This window comes from Amphibalanus amphitrite, unplaced genomic scaffold (assembly GCF_019059575.1).
Source record: "Amphibalanus amphitrite isolate SeventyFive unplaced genomic scaffold, NRLGWU_Aamphi_draft 000221F_arrow, whole genome shotgun sequence".
Taxonomy (NCBI): Eukaryota; Metazoa; Arthropoda; class Thecostraca; order Balanomorpha; family Balanidae; genus Amphibalanus; species Amphibalanus amphitrite.
The window spans coordinates 266366-290033 of record NW_024881716.1 but is presented as its reverse complement, the minus strand read 5'-3'; the positions used below and the strand labels follow the sequence as shown (position 1 = coordinate 290033).

Genomic DNA, 23668 nt, shown 5'->3' with positions numbered 1-23668 from the left:
TGCTCATATATATGCTTGAATACCAGTCTCTCAAGAACTTTTGAGAGGCAAGATAGGAGGCTAATTGGGCGGTAATTCGATGCATGTGATGGCGATCCCTTGTTTTTAAAGATTGGTTTAATATTAGCAAGCTTCCAAGATCCTGGAAAGATGCCTTCATTTAGTGATTTATTGAATATCTTCGCTAATGGCTCGGCAATGATAATAGCAGTAAGCTTTAAAATTTTAGCGGGGAGTTCATCTGGACCAGTTGATTTATTTGGATCTAAGGCATTCAGGGCTTTTAGGACTTCTTGACTGCTTACGTTAATCGAATTTAAGGTTGGAAAAAGTACCGGCTGTGAAGTCAACTGGGTAGCGTGGGTATCGGGAACATCAATGTTTGATTGTGCTGCAAAAAAGTTGTTAAGAAGCGATGCTTTGTCCTTGCTTTCAGTAATTGTCTGGCCATCTGTCGTCTCAAGAGGTGGTATAGCTTTATCTACTTTTCTTCCAGTTATATTACTTAGTGTTTGATGATACTTGTGGGGGTTCTGCTTGTTTTCCAGCAATACAGACACTTGTGTCTGCATGTATTGTTGTTTTCTTTGTTTTGTTATTGTTGTTGTTAGGTTGCGTTGTTCTCTCCACCTTCTCCAGTCATATTCAGTCTGGTTGTGCTTGGCGCGTTTAAACAGTCTGTCTCGTTTTCTGATTGCACGTTTAAGGTCAGCGGTCACCCAAGGTTTGTCTCTCTGTCTTATAGTCACTTTTTTTTGTTGGTATTGCTTGGTGTGCAGCATTTAACAAGTTAGTTGTGAAATCTTCTATTGCAGTATCAATGTCCTTTTCAATTATGTCATTCCAGTTTGTGTTCATAAGTGTTTGTGTTAGTCGGTCGGCGTTCAATTTGTCATAGTCCCATATTGTCTTGTACGAGTTTGGTATTGCTATCGGCTTCATTTGCAATGATACAAATGTTGGGAAATGATCTAATGTTGAGAAAGATGATAGGATACCACTGTCATTAATCAATTGTGTATTATAAACAAAGCATAGATCACGGAGGTTTTTTACTTCAGGTGATGGTCTGGTGGGTTCACTTATAAGTTGTGCTAGCTCCAGTGCTTCTGCTACATTTTTCAATTTGTTATCAAATAATGTGATACCACTGTGGTTGTTTTCGTTTTCTAAGTAAATATTACCTGCGTTAAAGTCACCTAGGACAATAATGCTGGAGGGATTGTGTGCATGGGCTGCACTTACGAGGTGTGGCTAAAAAGAAACCGGACTGTCCGTGCTGGCCATAAAGTAGGGGGCCCGAAGACTAGCGAGACACTTGACATTAATATTTATCATATTGTCGTGATTTGTGCCAAACGGCATCTCGATATCACTATTATTCTCCTTTCCACAGCTCTTTGTTTTATCAATGTTCGGCGGCTTTGTCACCGCCAGGCTTCTACAATGAGCTTCGAAAAAAGAAGGAACATCACGTTCCTTGGTAGACTCAACAGAGACGCTGAATCTGTTCAAGGCTTTAATGTTATGTTAGGTCATATGTCACATGCAAGTGTTTGAATGGCATGCGAGGTTCAGCACTGGTCGTGAGGACGTCGGTGATGACCCCAAAGTCTGGAGGTCCATCAACGTTCGCGCGCATGTCGAAGTCGAGGGTGGAGACGACATTGATCGTCTTTTTCGATCATAGGGGACTCGTTCACCGCCAGTTCGTGCTGGAGGTGTACCACAGTCGACCAGCTCTTCTACAAGGAAGACCCGGGACGCCTCATTTCAGGAGTCAGGCGCACCAAGTGGAATTTCTGGGAAGCCATGAGAACTGGGTGCTCCATCACGACAACGCTCCCGCGCATTCTGCCATTAGCGTCAAGCAGTTCTTTGCCAAAAAGCAGGTCGCGGTGCTCAAGCACCCTCTTATTTGTGAGACCTCCCTCCCTGTGACTTTTGGCTGTTGCTTTAAATGAAAAGGGTCGTCAAGGGAACCCATTTTGAATCGGTCGAGGACATCCAGACCAGAGTGACCAGCGTCAGCGTCGTCAATAAAACAAAGAGCTGTGGAAAGGAGAATGATAGTGATATCGAGATGCCGTTTGGCACACATCACGACAATATGATAAACATTAATGTCAAGTGTCTCGCTAGTTTTCGGGCCCCCTACTTTATGGCCAGCACGAGCAGTCCGGTTTCTTTTTAGCCACACCTCGTATACTTTCACTAAAGTTGTCTAAAAAATTGTCTAGTCTATCTGTGCTGAGGTTGGGTGGCAGGTAAAGGCAGCAGATGATTAAGGTAACGTTGTTTAGTTTTAATTTGGCCCAAATCCATTCTTCATCATTTATTTCAAGTTCTGTGAGCCTAGTAATTGGTATAGTTGACTGGCAATATAAAGCTACTCCTCCTCCTCTTCTGTCCCGATGTCTGGTCATTGGTGAGTGAAACCCATCTATGTTGTATAGGCTTGTATGCACATTCGCATCTAGTTTAGTTTCTGTCAATGCCAATATGTTTACACCATGTGTTTCTATGAATAGTTGTAATTCCTCAAGTTTATGGGGTGCTGTTATGCTATTAATGTTAATATGGGAGGCTAGCAATGTTTCATGACTGAGTTTAGGTCCAGGATTAGTTTCCACACCTGCAATATGAAGCAAGTCTTTGATGTTGTGGTGCAGATTGAGGTGTCTCCATTGAGAGTTGGTTAATGCTTTGTTCATGATAACTTGATTTTGTTGGTAGTTGTATTTTGAGCTGAAAGTCTGTCTTTCATGCATGCATTGTTCAAGTGTTCTTTTGTCAATGAATGATGGAATATTCTTGTCACAGGACCCCCCCAGCACTGCCCCACCAGCTGCTGCCATCAGAATTGTTTGTGTGAGATGTAACGAGCGAATAATACTGTGATATTGACAGCGGACACCATGGGACATTTTGATTGCATTCAGAGCATTGAAGTTTGTAATACATATTCATTTCATTGTGTTACATGTTAACATTATTTGGGCACACATCAACATGTCTTTTTGTTGTACATAGGTGTTATTATCTTATTTATGTGTTGTTGGTTATTTGTTGTGCTGCATTGTCTTGATATACTGAGAAGTCTGTATACTGTCTTGATACCTGCGCCCCTCTCACCTGCGTCCTTCCCACCTGCAGCGCTCTCACCGGCGTCTAGCCCGCGGTCACCGGCAGAGGCGCCTCCAGCCGCGGGAGTCGAGGCAGAGGCACCGCCAGCCGGGGCAGTCTCGGAGTTTTTGATGAGCGACTCTAGCTGGTTGTCTGGTCCGACGATCTTGATGAGGTCTTCGATGCTGCTGATGAGTCGTGTTGGTGCCTTCTCAGAGATACGGACTTTCAGCTTGCAGCCGTCCGTCCAGGCGTGGCACAGCTTACCCTTGGCTCTCATCTGGCGCACCGCGAACATGGTAGTGGCGTTCTGAGCTGTAAGCTGCTCGGAAACGAAACAGGCAGCCAGTACCGCCGGGGTTAGAACTGAGTTCGGCGGGGCTCTGGCGCTGCGGAGCTGCTTTCGAGCGGCGTACATCTGCTGGCGCTTCACGAATGTCGTGAACTTCACGATTATGTTCCGTGGCTTGTGGTTGGACGGTTTGCCGAGTCGGTGGGTAGCGTCGATGTCGATGGTGCTTATCTCCACGCCGGCGGCTTCACCGAGCTGCTTCACCAGCCTCGACACATCTTCTCCGCTGGTTTCAGGTAAGCCCGAGACGATCAGACAGTTGCGCCTGCTGTACTGCTCGAGATCGTTAACCTTTTGTTGCGCAGCTTTCAGTTCCTCTTTAAGGAACGCTATCTCCTGATCTTTTGTCTCAATGGCCTTCTTGACTGCTCTGTCAATGGCTGGGTCGATTAGCTTCTCTTGGAGAATAGCTAACACGTCAGAATCCAGAAGAATGTCCATAAACGCTTTCTTCATTTCTTCCTGGCCCATGGTGCCCGCCGCCGTTCTACGTGCACTCACGGATCACTGCTCGATCTGGACCTGCTCTCGGTCGCAGCGCTCCGAGCACTCTGCACTGACACACGGCGGCGGAACACACGCGGGAGCGTCCGACCTCGGCGGCGGTCAGACGCGAACTCTCAGGACGGTACTGCTCATTATTAGAACTGGCGGGGACATAAACATTCGAATGTTGTTGTCAACATTGTCCCGATATATAGGGAATTACGAATTGTGAATTGATCCCTATAAAAGAATCGATTCACTTCATAACTCCCTAATCCTTTCATAACATTATCATCTTAATTTGACGCGTTGCTGTACTGTATTATTCGGGGACTAAAGTGTGCATTTGTGCGCTGTGGTGATCTTTCAGAGACTGTACCGACTGGAATTTAGCGACCACTGTCCGTTTTAGAGACCGTACGGTCGGCGGCGGGCGTCCCGATCCTCGCCTGGGGCGGAGAGGGGAGCGCGCGTCCCCCTCCGCCGCATTCCGTCCGTCCCATTCACTGCCCGCTCGCGATGTGCGGAGAGCCGACGGAAGTGTCGAGTGTGTGCCGTGCGGTGTCATCTGCCGTCTCCTCTTCCGACCTGAAGGTAAGTTTCTGCCATGCTGTATTGCTGTGTAACAATAAAAAATTGTTCTCAATATTTGCAACATTACAGACAAAAAAAAACGGTGCCGAAACGTTCACTCAGAAATAGCTGATCGAAAAAAATAGCTGAAAAAATAGACATTTAACCCGCGCCCGGCTGGGGGTCCTGGATTTCCACGCCCTGCTGGGGGGGGGGGGGTGTTTGAACACCCCCCCCCCTTCTAACTCGGCTCCTGGGCCACGTAGCGATACGCGGAAGGCGGAGTTCGAAAGAGCGCCAAAAATAATGACGAAATCACTTCGGTCACTTTTTTGGTCAGGTCAAAGGTCAGGTCACCAGAGGTCATTGAAGGCAAAATTTCGCCGATTTTCAGGTCGAATGTCGACAATTTCCAGGAAGCCAACGCATAACTCGGGAACCAATAAAGCTACAGCGCCAAGGAAAAGCGCATTCGATAGCCCTATTAACGCCCTTTCTGAGTAATTCTCTCAGATTTGAGCTAACGTCAACGGTTTTGCCTGCAGGGGGCAAAAACTGCAAAAATAGCCGATTTTTTCGGAAACAGTTTTTCTGCAATAACTTTTGACCCAAGCCTTGTACGAGCTTACTTTTACCGGCATCGTGTTCCTCTCGTCAAGACGCATCGAATGAACTATAACTTGACCTTGAAAGGTCAACTTGAAAATTTGACCTCAGGTCAAGGTCATGACCTGACCTGAAAGGGTCATGTTGCATATCAGTCGATCCGTATCGTCGAGCTGAGCACATCTAAGGCGTTTTCACCGCTCTAGCATGCCTCTATCAAAAGGTATTTGCGAAAAACTGTTAAACACAATTTGTGACCTGAGATGACCTCAGGGGCATAAATAGGGGTCACGGACATCATTTTCATGTTCAGTGTGTCTAAACCATTTGTAATTCAGTGTTTGGGAGTGTTTATAATGTCTTTCGTCCAAAAGAGGCGCATTTCAATTTTCTCCCATTGACGTATAATGGGGAGGTCGCAAAATTGACCTGACCTTAGGTCACCGATATCAAAATTCCGACATACACATTTGATAGATACTGTTACCCTTATCAATCGCTGAAAGTTTCAAAGCGATCGGTCACTCGGTGTAACTATGGCAGACATTGAAACTTTTTATGAGGTGAGGTCACTTCAAGTGACCTGGTGACCTGACCTTGAATGACCTTGGTCTGAAATTTTTACAACATGTGTAGAATCGATGTATGATAAGGTGTACCAAAAACGGCGGCGCGGAGCGCCGCCGTTTTTGAGATTTTCGCAAAAACCACAAGGGGGGGGTGTTCAAACACCCCCCCAGCAGGGCGCGGGTTAAATGTCTACTATCAGATACCAGAGCGCATTAGTAGCGTCGACGCTACTACATAGTAGCACACAACATTAATTCAATATTAAAAATTGGTTGAATCCAAGTTGATTATCAACATTGAGGATCAACCGTTTTTCGACATCGATCCAGCATTTATTTCACGTTGAATTTGCGTTGTATTTGGTTGATAGGAGATTGATATGCAATATTGTGATACAACATCAAAACAATGTTGTATGCCGATCACTTTGTATCGCGTTGTATGTATCACTTTTATGCCGATTAGTTACTTTCGACGGCAGGGGTCCCTTCAATCAATATATTATCATTGTAACATGTGAATATCCACCTTGTTACAGGAACGCAGGATGCGAGGATCGTCGGGCGACACCACCACTCGAGATTCGTAGATCGATGGACGGAGCGGCAGCCGCGACGCGACGACGTGTGTCGTAATGTGACGGGATGTGACCCGGAAATGGCTGTGTATTTATCCCAGAAATACATTTATTCCGAATATTGACTTTGTCGGTAACGCGGGAACTCGTGGGTCTTTTTAGCATTCCTGGTCAACCGGCTCAAGATGCCCGAGTCGGAGATGCCCGAGTCGGAGGTGTGCTGAGCCGCTGTTTTCAACAGCGGCTCAGCACAATAACAAGATGCGGAATACTTATAGAATGGCGAGTGTGGTGCCCTGTACAAGATCCTTTACGATACCCTGTACGACACCGTGCACGGTATCCTGTACGACACCGTGCACGGTACCCTGTACGAAACCATGCACGGTATCCTGTACGACACCGTGCACGGCACCCTGTACGACACCGTGCACGGCACCCTGTACGACACCGTGCACGGCACCGTGTACGGCACCCTGTACGACACCGTGTACGACACCGTATACGGTACCCTGTACGACACCGTGCACGGTACCATGCACGACACCGTGCACGGTACCCTGTACGACACCCTGTAGGAACCCTGGTAACAATTTCGTTAAAAATCCTGTAGGGTCAACCATACAGGGCTACCCTGTAAGATTTTTTCACTAGGGATGAGCGAGAGCTCCCAAGAGAAAGGAAGTGAAACGAACTCTCGAACACACGCTTTTTATATCACTCGGTCACGGCCAACCTCGCCTCCTCCCCAGCCCTCCGTCGGGAGGAGGAGCTACACGGCACCGCCATCTTGTCGTCGACGAGCGGACCAGGGGCCGGGTAGCCTCAGGCCCTTAGCAGCCCAGCCCCGACGCAGTCCCCACCCCGGGCGCGCCTCGTGACGTCACGCGCCCCACCGCTCGGGCCGGGCGGCACACTCCTGCCTCGGGCACCGTCGTCCGGCCGCCGTGTTTTCTTGGCCTTGGTTCGCGCTGTCTTCTGTGGTCGACTGGTCCAGAGGTGCAGCTCCGTCGTGCCGTGTCTATGCCTCCGGCGTCGCCGTCAGGCCGACGCAACCTTGGCCGCGCGCTCCGAGTCCGGGCGGCCCCGCTGCTCGGAGTGGCGATGTGAGGGCGGCCGGTCGCGAAGTTTTCCACACTTTATACATAGGTAAATGGAGAACAGATTAGTTCGCTAATCAACTACCACCACCAGCCATGTTACGCTTTCGTAGATAACAGGTCATTCATTCCAGTTATAGATATTCCTAAAACAGCTCGTAGAACTCGCTAAAAAGTCTATCTAATATCTAATCACTATCACAACCGTTTTACCTATATATCTTTACCAACGCTGTAAAGATTGACGACCGATTACCTTGTGCCTTCACGTTTCCACCAGGTCTCGCTAGACCCGATCGGCAACACTGCACGGTATCCCGTCACTGTTACGTCTCCATCGCAAGATATGCACGATATGTCACCCCTGTCGCGCCTCCATCGCGACTCGCGAAAGGTTTACCAGTTACCACCTGTCCGTTGATACTGTTCACTGCTCTTTGATCACCTGACTGGATGTCAGTTAACATGGACGAAACTAACTGAAGTTGAGAGATGATTGAACTAGACGATGTTACCGTTGATAGGTGCAGCGCTTAATGATCGCCACGCTCGACGCCTGTGCTGATGCACCCAGCATATGTAGATCCGGACTGGTCGTAATCGATGACGGACCACCATTGCACCGTCCATCTCCTTCCAGGGGGAAGAGCGAAACCTGAGCGCATCTCCGGCTGGTCGCCCATTGATTCGAACGTCACGCTCGATTCCAACGTTCATTGCCTGCATGTCATTGTAGAATGCATGGTTCCGTGCGCCTGTGCTAGTTCTGTGAATAGGAGTAAAGTCACCCTTCCCCGGTCCCCACGTGTCATAAATTCTACCAAATTTATTGCAAAGCCTCTCTGCGGTACTTTAGAGGTATGTAGGAATTAAGTCTCAAATCGCTCCAAAGATAACGTTAAATCATTATTTGTTCCACAAGGTTACGACAAACGCACTAAAAGCATTCATGGCGTCGCCGCGCTGGCACGCATACATAATAGCCTCATATTTAGGACACGGTCGGTGTCCTTCAGAGCAGAGCCTGCCGGGCGTCGGCTGTCCAGCGCCGCGCGCACCATAATGTATGCATGGGGAGGGAGGAGAGAGAGAGAGAGAGAGAGAGAGAGAGAGAGAGAGAGAGAGAGAGAGAGAGAGAGAGAGAGAGAGAGGTAAAGAGAGAGAGAGAGAGAGAAAGAAAGAAAGAAAGAAAGAGAGAGAGAGAGAGAGAGAGAGAGAGAGAGAGAGGGAAAGACAGACAGAGACAGAACAGGCTCACCACTGGCGTCTGCTTGTCATTAAAAGTCAGCTGTCAGGTAGCCTTACACCGTCTATCCCAGGCACCGTCTATCCGCGGAATTCGGAGTGCTCCTAAAGTTTCGCAGTCCAACTCAACCGGAAACCAAAATTTCTCACAAAGCAAATTTCATCGAAAATCAGCGATAGGGCGTCAGTTGGTAGTAGGTACATATGCTGCTATTAGAGGTCACTGATAATACCAGGTCAGGTCACAGGTCAAGTCAAAAAAGGTCAAATTTCAAAGTTGATATTTTTGCATAAGACGGGGATCGATTCGATGCAGCTCGTCACGGCGAGACTAATGGTGGTCTTTATTTTGCGCTACGTTGTCTAGAATTGCCAAAAATTGAGTTCGAAAATTTGACGTCATCATCTTCAAACAGTATTTTTTTCGCGATAACTTGGCCAAAAAGAGATATCCATCTTAAATTTGGTATGCAGATAGAACACGGTTAGTACTATCATATTTATTCCGATTTTTCTCGAAATTTGAAACACCTTTTTGGATTTTTTGGCTGATATATAGGTATCCAAAAAATAGTTTTTTTATTTTTGGGGGTCAAAACTCAAAAAATTCAAAAACCCGAGATAGAAATTTCGTAGCCCTATCTATTTTACAGCTTTTATGTCCTTATCATTTTTTCTGTATCTTCAAAGCTGTAGGCCTGACAGCTCTTCCCGCGAAACCTTTCTTTGGGTCGAAAGCGGCAAAACATGACGTCATTCTGACGTCATTTCCTGCCAACCTATCAGAGCCTTGGGATCTTTTTTTGTCACAACGTGTAAAATTGATGCCTGGGAAGTGGGAGGGTACTGAAAGTTTGGTGACGATCGACGCAGCGGTTCTGGAGATATATCGAAAAGTTTGGAGGGGGCAAAAATAGCCCCCCCCCCTCCACCACGGCGTGGGTTAACATGAAGAACGTTGAAAAGGTTGTCTTTTCCTATGCCCAGGCAGTTGAACCATTAACGCAAAAGGTCTTTTTTCTAACCGAGGTTTCGCCAGTTACCCTGTTTTCCTTACCACGTGTGTATGGTGAAATTGAGCATGTTTATAAGTACAGTACCTACCTAGTTTTGCAACGCCCTACTTGAATCTGCAATCCTATTATAAAAAAACATGTTTGCTTGATAAAAATGTTTACGCAAAGTTCCAGTGTAGCAATCAGTGACGCTATGATTGCGCAACAACTCAGCGGTGGCGAGCAGCTGCAGAAATCTGAGTAGATGTCGCCACTTGCCGTAGTCGCTAGAGAAGGCGTGATACAAAGCCAAGGCCGGAGACCAGTCCGTACTGCGGCAGCTCTCGGGCTGTGGCTTTGGGTGTAGTTACGGACCGGCCGGCGACCGGTGGCGGATAGCGGCGGGCAGCCATTGAATTGGGTGCCACAGTGTGTGAGAGGCGTGATCGTGTTCCGCACAGTGCAGCGGCACGGCAGTGTCGGGCCAAACAAAAGGCGGGTGACGGCCCGCAGGTGCGGTGCTACCGCCCACGTCATACGACAGTGTCACGTGTCTGTGACAGTGAATCAGACTGGCGCGGGCCGGCCGCCGCCGCCGCCGCCGCCCACCAGTCCCCGCCGCAGCCGGTCCTAGTCGGTGTCTGAGCTCCGCGCCGGCTCCCCTGCTGCTGCTGCTGCTGCTGCTCGCTGGACCGACCCTCGGTCTCGACTCGTGCCCGTCCGTTCAGACCAATCCCAGCGCCATGGAGCCGGTGACCAGCCACCAGGCGCAGGCGGCCTCCCGGCTGTACCGAGTGCTGGCAGAGGCGGCCGGCGACGACAACGTGTTCCTGTCGCCGTTCAGCATCGCCACCGCGCTGTCCATGGCCTTCGGCGGCGCCGGCGGCGACACGGCGCTCCAGCTGCGGCAGGCGCTGGCGCTGCCCGAGGACGCCGCGGCGCTCCACGACGGCTACGGCAAGGTGCTGGCCAAGCTGAACGACCCGCCGAACGTCACACTCAGCACCGCCAACAAGATGTACGTCCAGAACTCCTACAAGATACTGGACAGCTACCTCGAGCTCATGAAGAACCAGTACCTCAGCGAGCTGAAGAGCGTGGACTTTGCAGACGCGGCCGGCACGAGCAAACTGATCAATGATGACGTGGATTCACTGACGAGAGGGAAAATCAAGGACTTGATCGATCCGAGTGCCCTGAACGCACTTGTCCGCCTGGTGCTGGTGAATGCCATCTACTTCAAGGGCTCGTGGCAAGAGAAGTTTGACAAGAAGGCGACGCAGAAGCAGGACTTTTTCGTCACTCCAGACAGCGCCGTGAAGACGGACATGATGTACATGGACGGCAAGCGCTTCAACTGCGGCGTGCTCTCCGACCTCGGCTGCAAGGCTCTGGAGCTGCCGTACGAGGGCAGGCGGTTCAGCATGTTGCTGCTGCTGCCCGACAAGAAGGACGGACTGAAGGCTCTGGAGGAGAAGCTTGCCAACACACCGGTCCAGTCCATCATGCAGAAGCTGCACAGTGAAAAGACTACCATCAGCATCCCCAAGTTCAAGTTGGAGACGTCCTACAACCTCGAAGACCATCTGAAGAAGCTGGGCATCGTTCACTTGTTTGATTTCAATTCGGCGGACCTGTCCAAGATATCGGGCAACAATGACCTCTTTGTGTCCAAGGTAGTCCACAAGGCCTTCATTGAGGTCAACGAGGAGGGCGCCGAAGCGGCCGCCGCCACGGGCATGATCATGATGATGCGATGCATGCCCAGGGAGCAGTTTGAGTTTTTTGCCAACCACCCGTTCTTCTTCGCTATCGTTGACAACGAGGTCGGTGTGGTTCTGTTCTCCGGCCGTTACGTCAAGCCCGAGTGAGCGGCATACCAACAGGTTCAATATGTTAACATGGGTCTAGTCACTGTGTGCCTTGTGGACTTTATATAATCACTGCATTTTTCGGAAGGAAAGGGACGGCCCCTGGTGCGAATCCCGTCTTGTTCGATGCTGTCTATGTGATAAACAAACGCCTATGTTTCACTGAGCTGTAGCAATGGGACAAGGTGTGATCTTATGGATGCTTGGTTGGGTTTTGTTTTGTTACTCAGGGGTGTTTGATTTCCTATTTTCTTCAAACGTGATTATTAATTTCTGTGTGACAAGGAACCAAATATACGCTATCTATTTCCAAACAAATTCGTTATTGAAATCATTAATGCCTAGTTATATATTGCTGATTGGTCACCCTTGGAATATTGGGCAGTTAAAGGGACCCTCCCACCTTAACATTAGATTTGAGTTGAGATAGCCAAAATGGGGTCCCTGGCTCACAATTACCGGTTTCGGCACTCACAACATCGAGAAATGACTTAGCTCGGAAATATTGAATTTCAAAATTGCAGCATTTTGATTCAGAGGGGCTAATGCATAGGAATACCCCTCTGAATGTGTAACGTCAGCGCAGATATCTAACGATTTTTAAATGTTTGACTAAAACGTTTTGTAGCACGCGGTGGTATATGCTGCTTTGCGCGCAACAAGTGCCGCACTTTCAGCTGCCAAACTATTGCTTCCAAATAAAGTCGCTAGGAACAGCGGAGATCCCAAAAAGTGAGCAAAAGTAAAAGTCTAATATCTTGAAAACTGGTGAATATTTTTCGGTGAAATTTGGTAGATATTCGTTTTCGCTCTTTCTGAACCGAGCGACATCACTTTCATGCCAATTCATAAACTTTTTTGAAGGTGGGAGGGTCCTTTTAAACACCATATGAATAATTACCCCTTTGCTCACCGATTTAACCCTCGCCCTGGCAGGGGGGTCGTTGCGACCCCCCTAAGGTTTTTTTAAGATAGCGTAAAAACGGCGGCTTGCAGCGCCTCCAAATTTGGCACAGCCTATGGGGCAACCTTTTTACATATGACCTGAAAATTTCAGGTCCGGGTGACCTTGGGTCAGGTCACCAGGTCAGAAAAACAGGTACAAGGTCATGGTCAAATTTCAATTTTCTTTTTGGACCTGTCCAACTCACAGTTTTGGACTGATTTCCTTCAAACTTTCAGGATGTGCTAAGTTCACCGGGTTGTATAAAATATAGTTCGGGTTTTTTGATGTCACTGACTTGAGGTCAGTTAGAGGTCATTACGTCGTAATGTTAAGCCTACGGGAAAATACTAAATTCGGAAAATACTGGAGATATCCGCTTCGTTCTATCACTTTTGTGCTTTGAAACCACAGTACTTAACAGCAGGTCGCTTGGTGCTTCTTTGTTTGGTGTGCTTATCCATGGGTCAGGTCAAATGAGGTCAACTGAGGTCAAATGACGTTTTTGCCAATAACTTGGCACATAATGACGCTAGAGCTTAAAAAACGGTGTCATTGTGTTCCTGGTGATCAGCCGAATCGAATGATATGCGATATGATGCAAGTTGGTTAACCCGCGCGGGGCTGGGGGGGTAAATTTTACCCCCCTCGCGAATTTTTGCAATATCTCAAAAACGGCGGCGCGCAGCGCCGCCAAACTTTCAGTACCTTTTCTTACATCAATTTGACACGTTCCCTGAAAATTTGAGCGAAATCCGTCGGAAAATTTTTGAGAAATTGACGTTTTAGTGACGTCATGTTCGCCATTTTCGCCTCAAAAAACGGCAAAAGTTCAAACGCCGCTAACATCTTCATTTTTAAAGGAATCAAGATGTAACAAAAAAGGATATACGTAATTCTACTTTGTCTATCAAATGGCTATCTCCGTTTTTTGAAAATTTTGGATTTTGGCCCAAATGTTTTCAAAAAACTGACTTTTTTTGGAAAATAGTTATGAAATCCAAAATTTTGAGTGTATCAAAAAACCGGAATATATGTCAGAGAAGTGGTCTATGTGCACCTATATACCAAGTTTTAGAAGAATCGGTTCAAAAATGTGGGAGTTATTCAAAATTTTATGACGTCACGACACACAAAAATTTTGAAAAATGACTTTTTTGGAAGTTCTAGACCTCGTACGGAAACAAAAATAGCACCATTCGATTCGCCGTGAAAAACTGCATCAGATAGACACCCTTTTAGGCCTTAACAACCAACTTCAAAATTTGACCTCACTTGACCTGAACTTGACCTGACCTCGACCTGAAATTCATCCAGAGGTGGTCCATATCACTTATTGAGTGTGCCTATTGAATTCTATGAGTAAAATGACCCATAAAACATGTGTCGCACATGCCCTTTTCTATATTTTGTTTTTGGTGACCTGACCTGACCTGACCTGACCTTGACCTTGACCTCTGAATGATATTGTATGCAACGAGTATTGTTTTTGTAGCCTAAGAACACGTTTTGGGCGATCAGTCTCAGTCCATGACTCCATTCTTCGGCAACTACGGTGCAAGGCCGATACTGTAGGAACTTGCAATTTGTACCCTTGACCTGACCTTGACCTTGACCTCAAACTTAAGATTAAGTACATGTTTTTAGTTGTTCGTGATGAGATCTTTCGATTGGCGTTTGAATTTTTCAAATCGGACCATTAGTTCGGGAGATAACAGGGGGGTAAAATTTACCCCCCCCCAGCCCCGCGCGTTCGGCTGGAGACATCAGCCCCGCGCGGGTTAACTTGAACTTAATTAATTAGTTAAAGTTGACTTAAAAATTAAGGAAAACTCTAAGTACACTGAAGCAAGCTAAAAAGTACATCAGTCGACGCGCCTTGACGTGCTGAGTTCACTGGTGCTTTTATTTTTGCTCTATCTTAATTAGATCAAAAGTTATAAGCGAAAAAACTTTTGACCTGTTTTTAGCGAAATTTTTACATTTATACCCCCCAAAACCCCCCTAAATATTGACCTACAGCAACCAAATTTGCACAGGGGCGAGTACTCCAGGGGCCCACCTATCTACCAAATTTGGTGTTTCTATGTGCCATAGGAGCCAATCGCGAGGGGGGGGGGGTCGCATCGACCCCCCCTGCCAGGCCGTGTTATGAAAAATGCCCTGCCAGGGCGAGGGTTAAGCAGCTTCTCCCGTCAAACGATGCAGTGTTCAGGGTGCCGCGATGGTGACGGAGACGGCCAGTTTTCCCGCTCACAGTGTGCCAGCTGCGCTGCGGGTGGGTGCCAGCTGCGCTGCGGGTGGGTGCCAGCTGCGCTGCGGGTGGGTGCCGGATGGGTAGACATGTCGCATGAGACAGCCACGTCCGCACTCCGCGGTTGCAGATAACAGATGGCTTTCTGCAGCTGTGGAGCGCCATTATTCATATCGGGCGATGTGGCCGAGTCAGCACTGTCTCGTCGGCGATCTGTCCTGGTATGGGAGGGAGGTGACGGACACGGCACCTGTGGACCCCCACTACAGGCGCGGCCCATGTCTGTGCACACGCCGGACACCCTATTTGCAAATACCAATTTGGTTAGCTTAAAGGGACTATCCCACCTTTAACATGGGGTTTGAGTTGAGATAGCCAAGTTTGCGGCGAGGTTCAGAAACCACTATCTATCTATGTTGCAACCCCCGCGGCCTCTTGGTGTTGAAGAAATTCGTTCCCTTCATTTGAAAATGGGCCTTGCGCAAGGCCCTATCATCAACATTTAGCGACCGTTAGTGTGACGTCACCTCGTTTAGTCATTCTGATTTAACCCGCGCCCCGCTGGGGGGGGGGGCAGAATCTGCCCCCACCTCCCGTTTTTCGCCAATAACTTCTAAACACGTTACGCCAGCGACGTCAAACTTTCAGTATCTTATCATACATCGATTTGACACGTTCTCTGAAAATTTGAGCGAAATCCGTCGGAAAATTTTTGAGAAATTGACGTTTTAGTGACGTCATGTTCGCCATTTTTGCCTCAAAAACGGCAAAACTTCAAACGCCGCTAACATCTTCATTTTTAAAGGAATCAAGACGTAACAAAAAAGGTTATACGTGATTCTACTTTGTCTATCAAATGGCTATCTCGGTTTTTTGAAAAGTTTGGATTTTGGCCCAAATTTTTTCAAAAAACTGACTTTTTTGGGAAAATAATTATAAAATCCAAAATTTTGAGTGCATCAGAAAAACCGGAATATATGTCAGAGAAGTGGTCTATATGCACCTACATACCAATTTTTAGAGGAATCGGTTCGAAAATGTGGGAGATATTCAAAATTTTATGACGTCACGACACACAAAATTTTGAAAAATGACTTTTTTGGAAGTTCTAGGCCTCCTACGGAAACAAAAATAGCACCATTTGATTCGCCGTGAAAAACTGCATCAGATAGACACCTTTTTAGGCCTTAACAACCAACTTCAAAATTTGACCTCACTTGACCTGACCTTGACCTGACCTCGACCTGAAATTCATCCAGAGGTGGTCCATATCAATTATTGAGTGTGCCTATTGAGTTCTATGAGTAAAATGACCCATAAAACATGTGTCGCACATGCCCTTTTCTATATTTTGTTTTTGGTGACCTGACCTAACCGGACCTTGACCTTTGAATGACATTGTATGCAACGAATATTGTCTTGGTAGTCTAAGAACACGTTTTGGGCAATCAGTCTCAGTCCATTCTTCGGCAACTACGGTGCAAGGCCGATACTGTAGAAACTTGCATTTTGTACCCTTGACCTGACCTTGACCTGACCTCTGACCTACTTAAGCAAAAAAAATTGGGCTCGTTAGATCCGCCTTGTTGAGAGCTTTCGATTGCCGTTTTCCCCGTCTTTCTACGACCATCGGTTCGGAAGTTAGACAGGGGGGCAGAATCTGCCCCCCCCCCCCAGCAGGGCGCGTATGGCTGAATAGCCCAGCGGGGCGAGGGTTAAATGGGTTTGTTCGTTGAAAAATCGCTTAAAACTTGGTCTGAACTTTGTTGTGGTGCCTACAGAGTAAAAAGAATCAGCTTTATGACAGTAATGTGGCCTGGGGAAGGAGGTAATTTTGGGCTGTGACGTCACATATTTGAAAGTTTGTGTTTCGAATATGGGAAGCCCTAAGATGTTTAATGAAAAATAAATGCCAGAACCGTGTTCCTGGTCATCCAATCTATAAAGTCGGGCACAATTTAACTGGTTTTAACAACAATTTTGAAGGTGGGATAGTCCCTTTAATTAATTAAAGTTAACTTAAAAATTAAGAAAAACTTTAAGTACACTTAAGCAAGCAAAAAAGTATATCATTCGACGCGCCTTGACGTGCTGAGTTCACTGGTGCTTTTTTCTCTATCTTAACCCGCGCAGGGCTGGGGTCTCCAGCCGAACGCGCGGGGCTGGGGGGGTAAATTTTACCCCCCTGTTATCTCCCGAACTAATGGTCCGATTTGAAAAATTCAAACGCCAATCGAAAGATCTCATCACGAACAACTAAAAACATGTACTTAATCTTAAGTTTGAGGTCAAGGTCAAGGTCAGGTCAAGGGTACAAATTGCAAGTTCCTACAGTATCGGCCTTGCACCGTAGTTGCCGAAGAATGGAGTCATGGACTGAGACTGATCGCCCAAAACGTGTTCTTAGGCTACAAAAACAATACTCGTTGCATACAATATCATTCAGAGGTCAAGGTCAAGGTCAGGTCAGGTCAGGTCAGGTCACCAAAAACAAAATATAGAAAAGGGCATGTGCGACACATGTTTTATGGGTCATTTTACTCATAGAATTCAATAGGCACACTCAATAAGTGATATGGACCACCTCTGGATGAATTTCAGGTCGAGGTCAGGTCAAGGTCAGGTCTAGTGAGGTCAAATTTTGAAGTTGGTTGTTAAGGCCTAAAAAGGTGTCTATCTGATGCAGTTTTTCACGGCAAATCGAATGGTGCTATTTTTGTTTCCGTACAAGGTCCAGAACTTCCAAAAAATCATTTTTTTCAAATTTTTTGTGTGTCGTGACGTCATAAAATGTTTAATAACTCCCACATTTTTGAACCGATTCTTCTAAAAATTGGTATGTAGGTGCACATAGATCACTTCTCTGACATAATTCCAGTTTTTTCGATACACTCAAAATTTTGGATTCTATAATTATTTTTCCAAAAAAGTCAGTTTTTTGGAAAAATTTGGGCCAAAATCCAAAATTAGAAAAAAAAACGAGATAGCCATTTGATAGGCAAAGTAGAATTACGTATAACCTTTTTTTTGTTACGTCTTGATTCCTTTAAAAATGAAGATGTTAGCGGCGTTTGAAATTTTGCCGTTTTTGAGGCGAAAATGGCGAACATGACGTCACTAAAACGTCAATTTCTCAAAAAATTCCGACGGATTTCGCTCAAATTTTCAGGAAACGTGTCAAATTGATGTAAGAAAAGGTACTGAAAGTTTGGCGGCGCTGCGCGCCGCCGTTTTTGAGATATTGCAAAGTTTTGCGAGGGGGGTAAAATTTACCCCCCCCAGCCCCGCGTGGGTTAGATCAAAAGTTATAAGCGAAAAACTTTTGACCTGTTTCTAGCGAAATTTTTACATTTATACCCCCAAAACCCCCCTAAATATTGACATAGAGCAACCAAATTTGCACAGGGGCGAGAACTCCAGGGGGCCCACCTACCTACCAAATTTGGTGTTTCTAGGTGCCATAGGAGCCAATCGCGAGGGGGGGTCGCATCAACCCCCCTGCCAGGCCGTGTTATGAAAAATGCCCTGCCAAGGACAGGGTTAACCCGCCAGTTGCTGGGAGGGGGGGCGTTAAAAGCCCCCACTTTTTTTCGCCAAATTTTGGGTACCTGTAGGAAATTGATTGAAGTTTATTGTGACAAAGTTTTAAAAAAATCGGTCGGAAATTTTTTGAGATATCAAGGTTTTAGTGACGTCATGATTTCTGAGTTTTCGACCAAAACGGCATATGTTCAAAAAATCATATACAATCACAGAATAGACACACAGACATGCCGTAAACGTCATTAGACTGCCAATACCATGAACAATCAAATGGCTATCTTCGATTATTGAATATCGTTCCGCGTTTTCCAAAATCTTGAACTGAATCTTGGCAATTTCTCGTGACTACTTCACGAACCATGATACATGCATTTCTTAGATTGAACTTTTTTAGCCAATCACGTACACTAGGCCCCGTCATATTTTATAAAGTTTTTGGAAGACCAGCTCCCCTGGTGTTTTCCCATTGCTTGTTGGCCCAATATGAAGTGTGCAAAATTTCAGCTTCCTAGCTCAACGTTTGCATCTGCCTCAACGGCCTCGAAGTTTGCCTCATAGGGCATAATGGAGACTGCAATGCCGGTGTTAGCTGCATTCTCCCGGCAGCGGCGTTCCTTGGTACAATATCGCCACGGATCAACTGCTGCCCCAGCAAGAGATGAACAAAACTAATCTTTGCCTTCGCCCCCCCCCCCACACGCCCCTCCCCCTCCTCACCCCCCCCCCCCCCTCCCGCCCCGATTTTTTGTGCATCGTTTGATTTTCACGCATTGTTCACGATCATTTTCTGTTTTTTTTCATAATGCCTAAATGCTGATTGAGACAAATATCACGTCGGTTTAAGATAGTACAGGCTTAAACATGCATGTGCGTATATTTATCGACTCAATACTGCGGCGACGGCAAACTGATAACTACGAACGACAGCAGCAGCCAGAGACCAAGACGGCGGGCACGGCACTGGTGACGGTGACGGGCACCGGTGTCACTTACTAGGGGAAGTTGGGGCAATCCCGGAGTTGGAGCAAAGCCGAAATTCGAGATATTTCGAAAACCGTACGACATGGGTGCCACCTGTCAGTGATGCTCTGAAACTTAAGTGACTACAATTATCGCATGTTTGTTACGAGTCGTCATTCGGAACACTTCGGCCGTGAGGGCGCCAAGAGCGTTTTCAAGGTACGTTTCCCTTGTACTACATGCGCCTTTGAAGCTGCATTTCTTACTCATTATGCTACCGTTTGTCTGGGCAATTCGGTCAAGTAATATTCAGCATCTCTTTGCATAAGTGTGCTGCCTATTTGAAATTTATACAGCACGTTTAAAAGTTATGGGCCTGCAAATGAAAGTATGGCTGGCTGGGGTAATGCCGAAAACGTGCAATTACGCACGTTAAAGCACGCTACGTGGACCTTACTGCTGTAGAATAGCAACGCGTATTTTTAGTCACAAATTACACTTTCAACCCACACAACGGCCTGTTACCTATAAGGAATGATTTACCCGGCATTTTCTTATTATATCACACAATCATAACTTCCAGTGTGCACCAAGCGTCCTCAAGCTCTTAAAACGCGTGTCAGCTTTGATGAATTCTGGATAAAGTTTGAGATAAAATGGCAAAACATCAATGTTGGCATTCCCCGTAAATCATTTCTCTCATTTTCGGCTTTCCCCGCAGTCCGGGGCAACGCCGAAAAAGTCACTTCTTTGATATTTTTAGTTTGTGCGCTTAACGGTATGCGATTTCATCAAATGCGCCTGGTATGTTTAAAAGGCAAAAGACTGGCCTCTCGAATGACGCCAACAAGAATAGCTTATCTTGTCTACCTTGCGTGCTACGGGCGTCAGAAAAAAAGTATTCGGCATTCCCCCAACTTCCCCTATGGTCCAGCCTGCGTGTCCGGTGTCGTGGCCTACCTACAGCAAGAAGGTTTTCTTGCGCGGCTTATTGGAAAACTCCTGCAGTGCGGTCTAGGAGTGAACTCCATAGTCCGCACTATTCAAAACTCAAGTCATTTCTTTCCATGCAACGACATAATATGAGGGCGCCTTTAGCGTCTAAAGTGGGGGGGGGGGCAAATTTAAAGGTACAGGACAATGGGCTTAACCTGAATGCCCGCGAATGCTGGATACGGCTCTGCTCTGGAGGCTGAGGGGCGCCAGGTTTTTCTTCAATCGGGCGCCAAATCACCTGTCATCTTCAATGGGGCGCCTGTAGCTTTGCAGATGCGTCCGTGGTGTTGACAAGTGTGCCGAGTGCCCTGCCCCCCGGAATGGGCGTCATCGTTCAGAGGGGCGTGGGATGTTCTTGAGGGGTGACAATAATATTAAAATGGGGGCGCGGGATGTTCTGGAGGGGCGCCAGTGATATTTACTGGTGCGGCGGATGCTCTGAGAGGGACGCCAGCGATAATGAATGGGGCGCCCACTCACCCGTGATCTTCAATGGGTCGCCTGATACGTTTTAGAGACACGTCGGTGGTGTTGAATGTGCTAAAGCATATAGCGTTATTACATATAGCGTTATCAGGGCGCTCGGCACACTAGCCAATACCACGGACGTATCTGCAAAGCGTAACAAGCGCCCCTTTGAAGATCACAGGCGATTGGGCGTCCCATCGAAGAAAAAAACATGACGCCCCTCACCCTCCAGAGCAGAGCCGTATCCAGCATTCGCGGGCATTCAGGTCAAGCCCATTGTCCTGTACCTTTAAATTTGCCCCCCCCCCCCTTTAAACGCTGAAGGCGCCCTCATATTATGTCGTTGCATGGAAAGAAATGACTTGAGTTTTGAATAGTGCGGACTACGGAGTTCACTCCTAGACCGCACTGCAGGAGTTTTCCAATAAGCCGCGCAATAAAACCTTCTTGCTGTAGGTAGGCCACGACACCGGACACGCAGGCTCGACCATAGTAAGTGACACCGGTGCCCGTCACCGTCACCAGTGCCGTGCCCGCCGTCAATTGGTCTCTGGCTGCTGCTGTCGTTCGTAGTTATCAGTTTGCCGTCGCCGCAGTATTGAGTCGATATTAATATACGCACATGCATGTTTAAGATAGGTACTATCTTAAACCGACGTGACATTTGTCTCAATCAGCATTTAGGCATTATGAAAAAAAGTGATCGTGAACAATGCGTGAAAATCAAACGATGCACAAAAAAATCGGGCGGGGGGGGGGGGGGGTAAGGAGGGGAGGTGTGTGTGGGGGGGGGGAAGGCAAAGATTAGTTTTGTTAATCTCTTGCTGGGGCAGCAGTTGATCCGTGGCGATATTGTGTCAAGGAACGCCGCTGACGGGAGAATGCAGCTACCACCGGCATTGCAGTCTCCATTATGCCCTATGAGCCAAACTTCGAGGCCGTTGAGGCAGATGCAAACGTTGAGCTAGGAAGCTGAAAGTTTGCACACTTCTTATTGGGCCAACAAGCAATGGGAAAACACCAGGGGAGCTGGTCTTCCAAAAACTTTATAAAATATGACGGGGCCTAACGTACACATATGATAAAATGAATGTGACCATCGTGTTCTACGCCCCAAATTACCCACACAACATGTGCCACAGGCTGCGAATATCAGTTTCAATTTTCGGGGATATGTGCCTACCCGGTTGACCTGACCTTGACCCTGACCTATGCTTGACTGACCCCTACATGGAGCTGACACTCTTGAGGCCTTATATGATGGATTGTGCACCGTTTTGACAGAGTTTATGACGAGAGGCGCCCATTGCGAAGTCCTGAAGTCCATGCTACTGAAAGCCCGATTTCAGGTGTTTGACCTGACCTTGACCCGACCTGTGACCTCAAAATTCAACTTTAAAGTACTCATCTGAAGCGTCTCGTCACGTTCTTTTGTTTACCGCCTCGTGCGTTTCGCTGCGCCTATTGGTTCTCGAGTTATCGGCTGGGGGCGTTTAACGCCCCCCCTCCCCCCAGCAAACGGTGGGTGGCGAACTACCCCAGCAACTGCCGGGTTAAGGGACAATCAAGGATGCACCACGTATCGAATGAGGTATTTGCACGCACATAAATGATAGAAACACAGTGCTGAGTGCTGACGCTGCTGACACTAGTAACCTTGTCATTGGGTAGGCCGATCGGACTGGTGCCGGACCTCTCGTCCACAGCCGCACGGGGGCGCTCCAGTAACCGCGCGCCGTTCGCAGGGTGCGCTAGTGCTCTGGGCACCGCTGCTCGGATACATACCTACCAGAGGCCAAATTTACGGACATAAAAATTATGGAGAGATTATGGAGAGGATAATCAAGAAACGCATCATGCAGCATATAGATAAAGCTGGATCGCTATCAGTACACCAGCATGGTTTTGTACCCAGGCGATCCTGCCAGACCAATCTACTTGAAACTTTTGAGGAGTGGACTAAGATGCAGGATGAGGGCGAAGGAATGGATGTGATTTATCTGGATTATAGTAAAGCCTTTGATACTGTACCACACAAACGGCTAATCAAGAAGCTGGCTGGTTACAACATATCCGGAAATATCTTGAAGTGGATAAGTGAGTTCCTTCATAATAGAACGCAAAGGGTTTTTACTTTTTGTCCAGAATTGTTATTCCGAATGGGCTGAAATTACAAGTGGCGTTCCCCAAGGTTCGGTGCTGGGGCCCGTTTTGTTTGCCCTGTATGTAAATGAGCTCCCCGACCTGGTGAAAAGCACAATGAAAATGTATGCGGATGACTCGAAGCTGTTTGGAAAGGCATCAACTGAAGCAGACGCATTGCAAATTCAAGAAGACTTGGATGTTTTGTCAAAATGGTCGGAGAAATGGTTGCTAAAATTTAATGTAAGTAAGTGCAAAGTTATGCACTGCGGCCGGCAAAATCCAATGGTAAAGTATTACATGAAGCAAACAAATGGTGATAACATGGAGATTGAAGTAACCGAATTGGAGAAGGACCTGGGAGTTTTCGTGTCCAATACTTTAACGGCCTCTGTCAACTGCGCAAGGGTGGCTAACAAGGCTATGGGAGCCTTGAGGCTGCTGCGGATATCATTTGACAGATTAACAGTTGAAAATTTCAAGCCATTATTCACAACTTATATCAGACCTCACTTGGAACATTGTTTACAAGCAACAGGGCCATACATGAAGAGAGACCTAAAGATGCTGGAAAAGACGCAAAGAAGGGCTACAAAGCTTGTGCAAGGACTACGGGACAAAACATATGAAGAAAGGTTAAGAATTTTGCAGCTCATCAGTATTGAGGAAAGGTACAGGCGTGGAGATATGATAGAAACCTACAAGATGTTGAGAGGAAAAACCAATGTGGATCCGAATCAATTCTTTGTCAAGGAGCAAGGTCACATGACTAGAGGACACTGTTTGAAGCTCAAAGTGAACTGAGTAAAGACCAAAGTAAGGGCAAAATTCTTCTCAAACAGAGTGGTGCCTCTCTGGAAC

The 23668-nt window shown here is 47.1% G+C and overlaps 1 protein-coding gene and 1 long non-coding RNA gene across 2 annotated transcripts; both read left to right on the top strand.

The window, feature by feature from the left end:
* The first annotated feature begins 4141 nt into the window (after nt 1–4141).
* On the top strand, nt 4142–6409 carry LOC122385519. Its single transcript, XR_006257209.1, has 2 exons — nt 4142–4558; nt 6252–6409. It is a non-coding gene; the product is annotated as an uncharacterized LOC122385519 (long non-coding RNA).
* A 3577-nt stretch (nt 6410–9986) lies between these two features.
* Nucleotides 9987–11650, top strand: LOC122385518 (leukocyte elastase inhibitor-like). Its single transcript, XM_043373857.1, has one exon. The coding sequence runs from the start codon at nt 10374–10376 to the stop codon at nt 11499–11501; it is 1128 nt and encodes a 375-aa protein (XP_043229792.1). The 5' UTR covers nt 9987–10373; the 3' UTR covers nt 11502–11650.
* The last annotated feature ends 12018 nt before the right edge of the window (nt 11651–23668 follow it).

Coding starts and splice junctions, on each gene's coding strand:
- LOC122385518 (XM_043373857.1), top strand. CDS start 10,374: ATGGAGCCGGTGACCAGCCACCAGGCGCAGGCGGCCTCCCGGCTGTAC.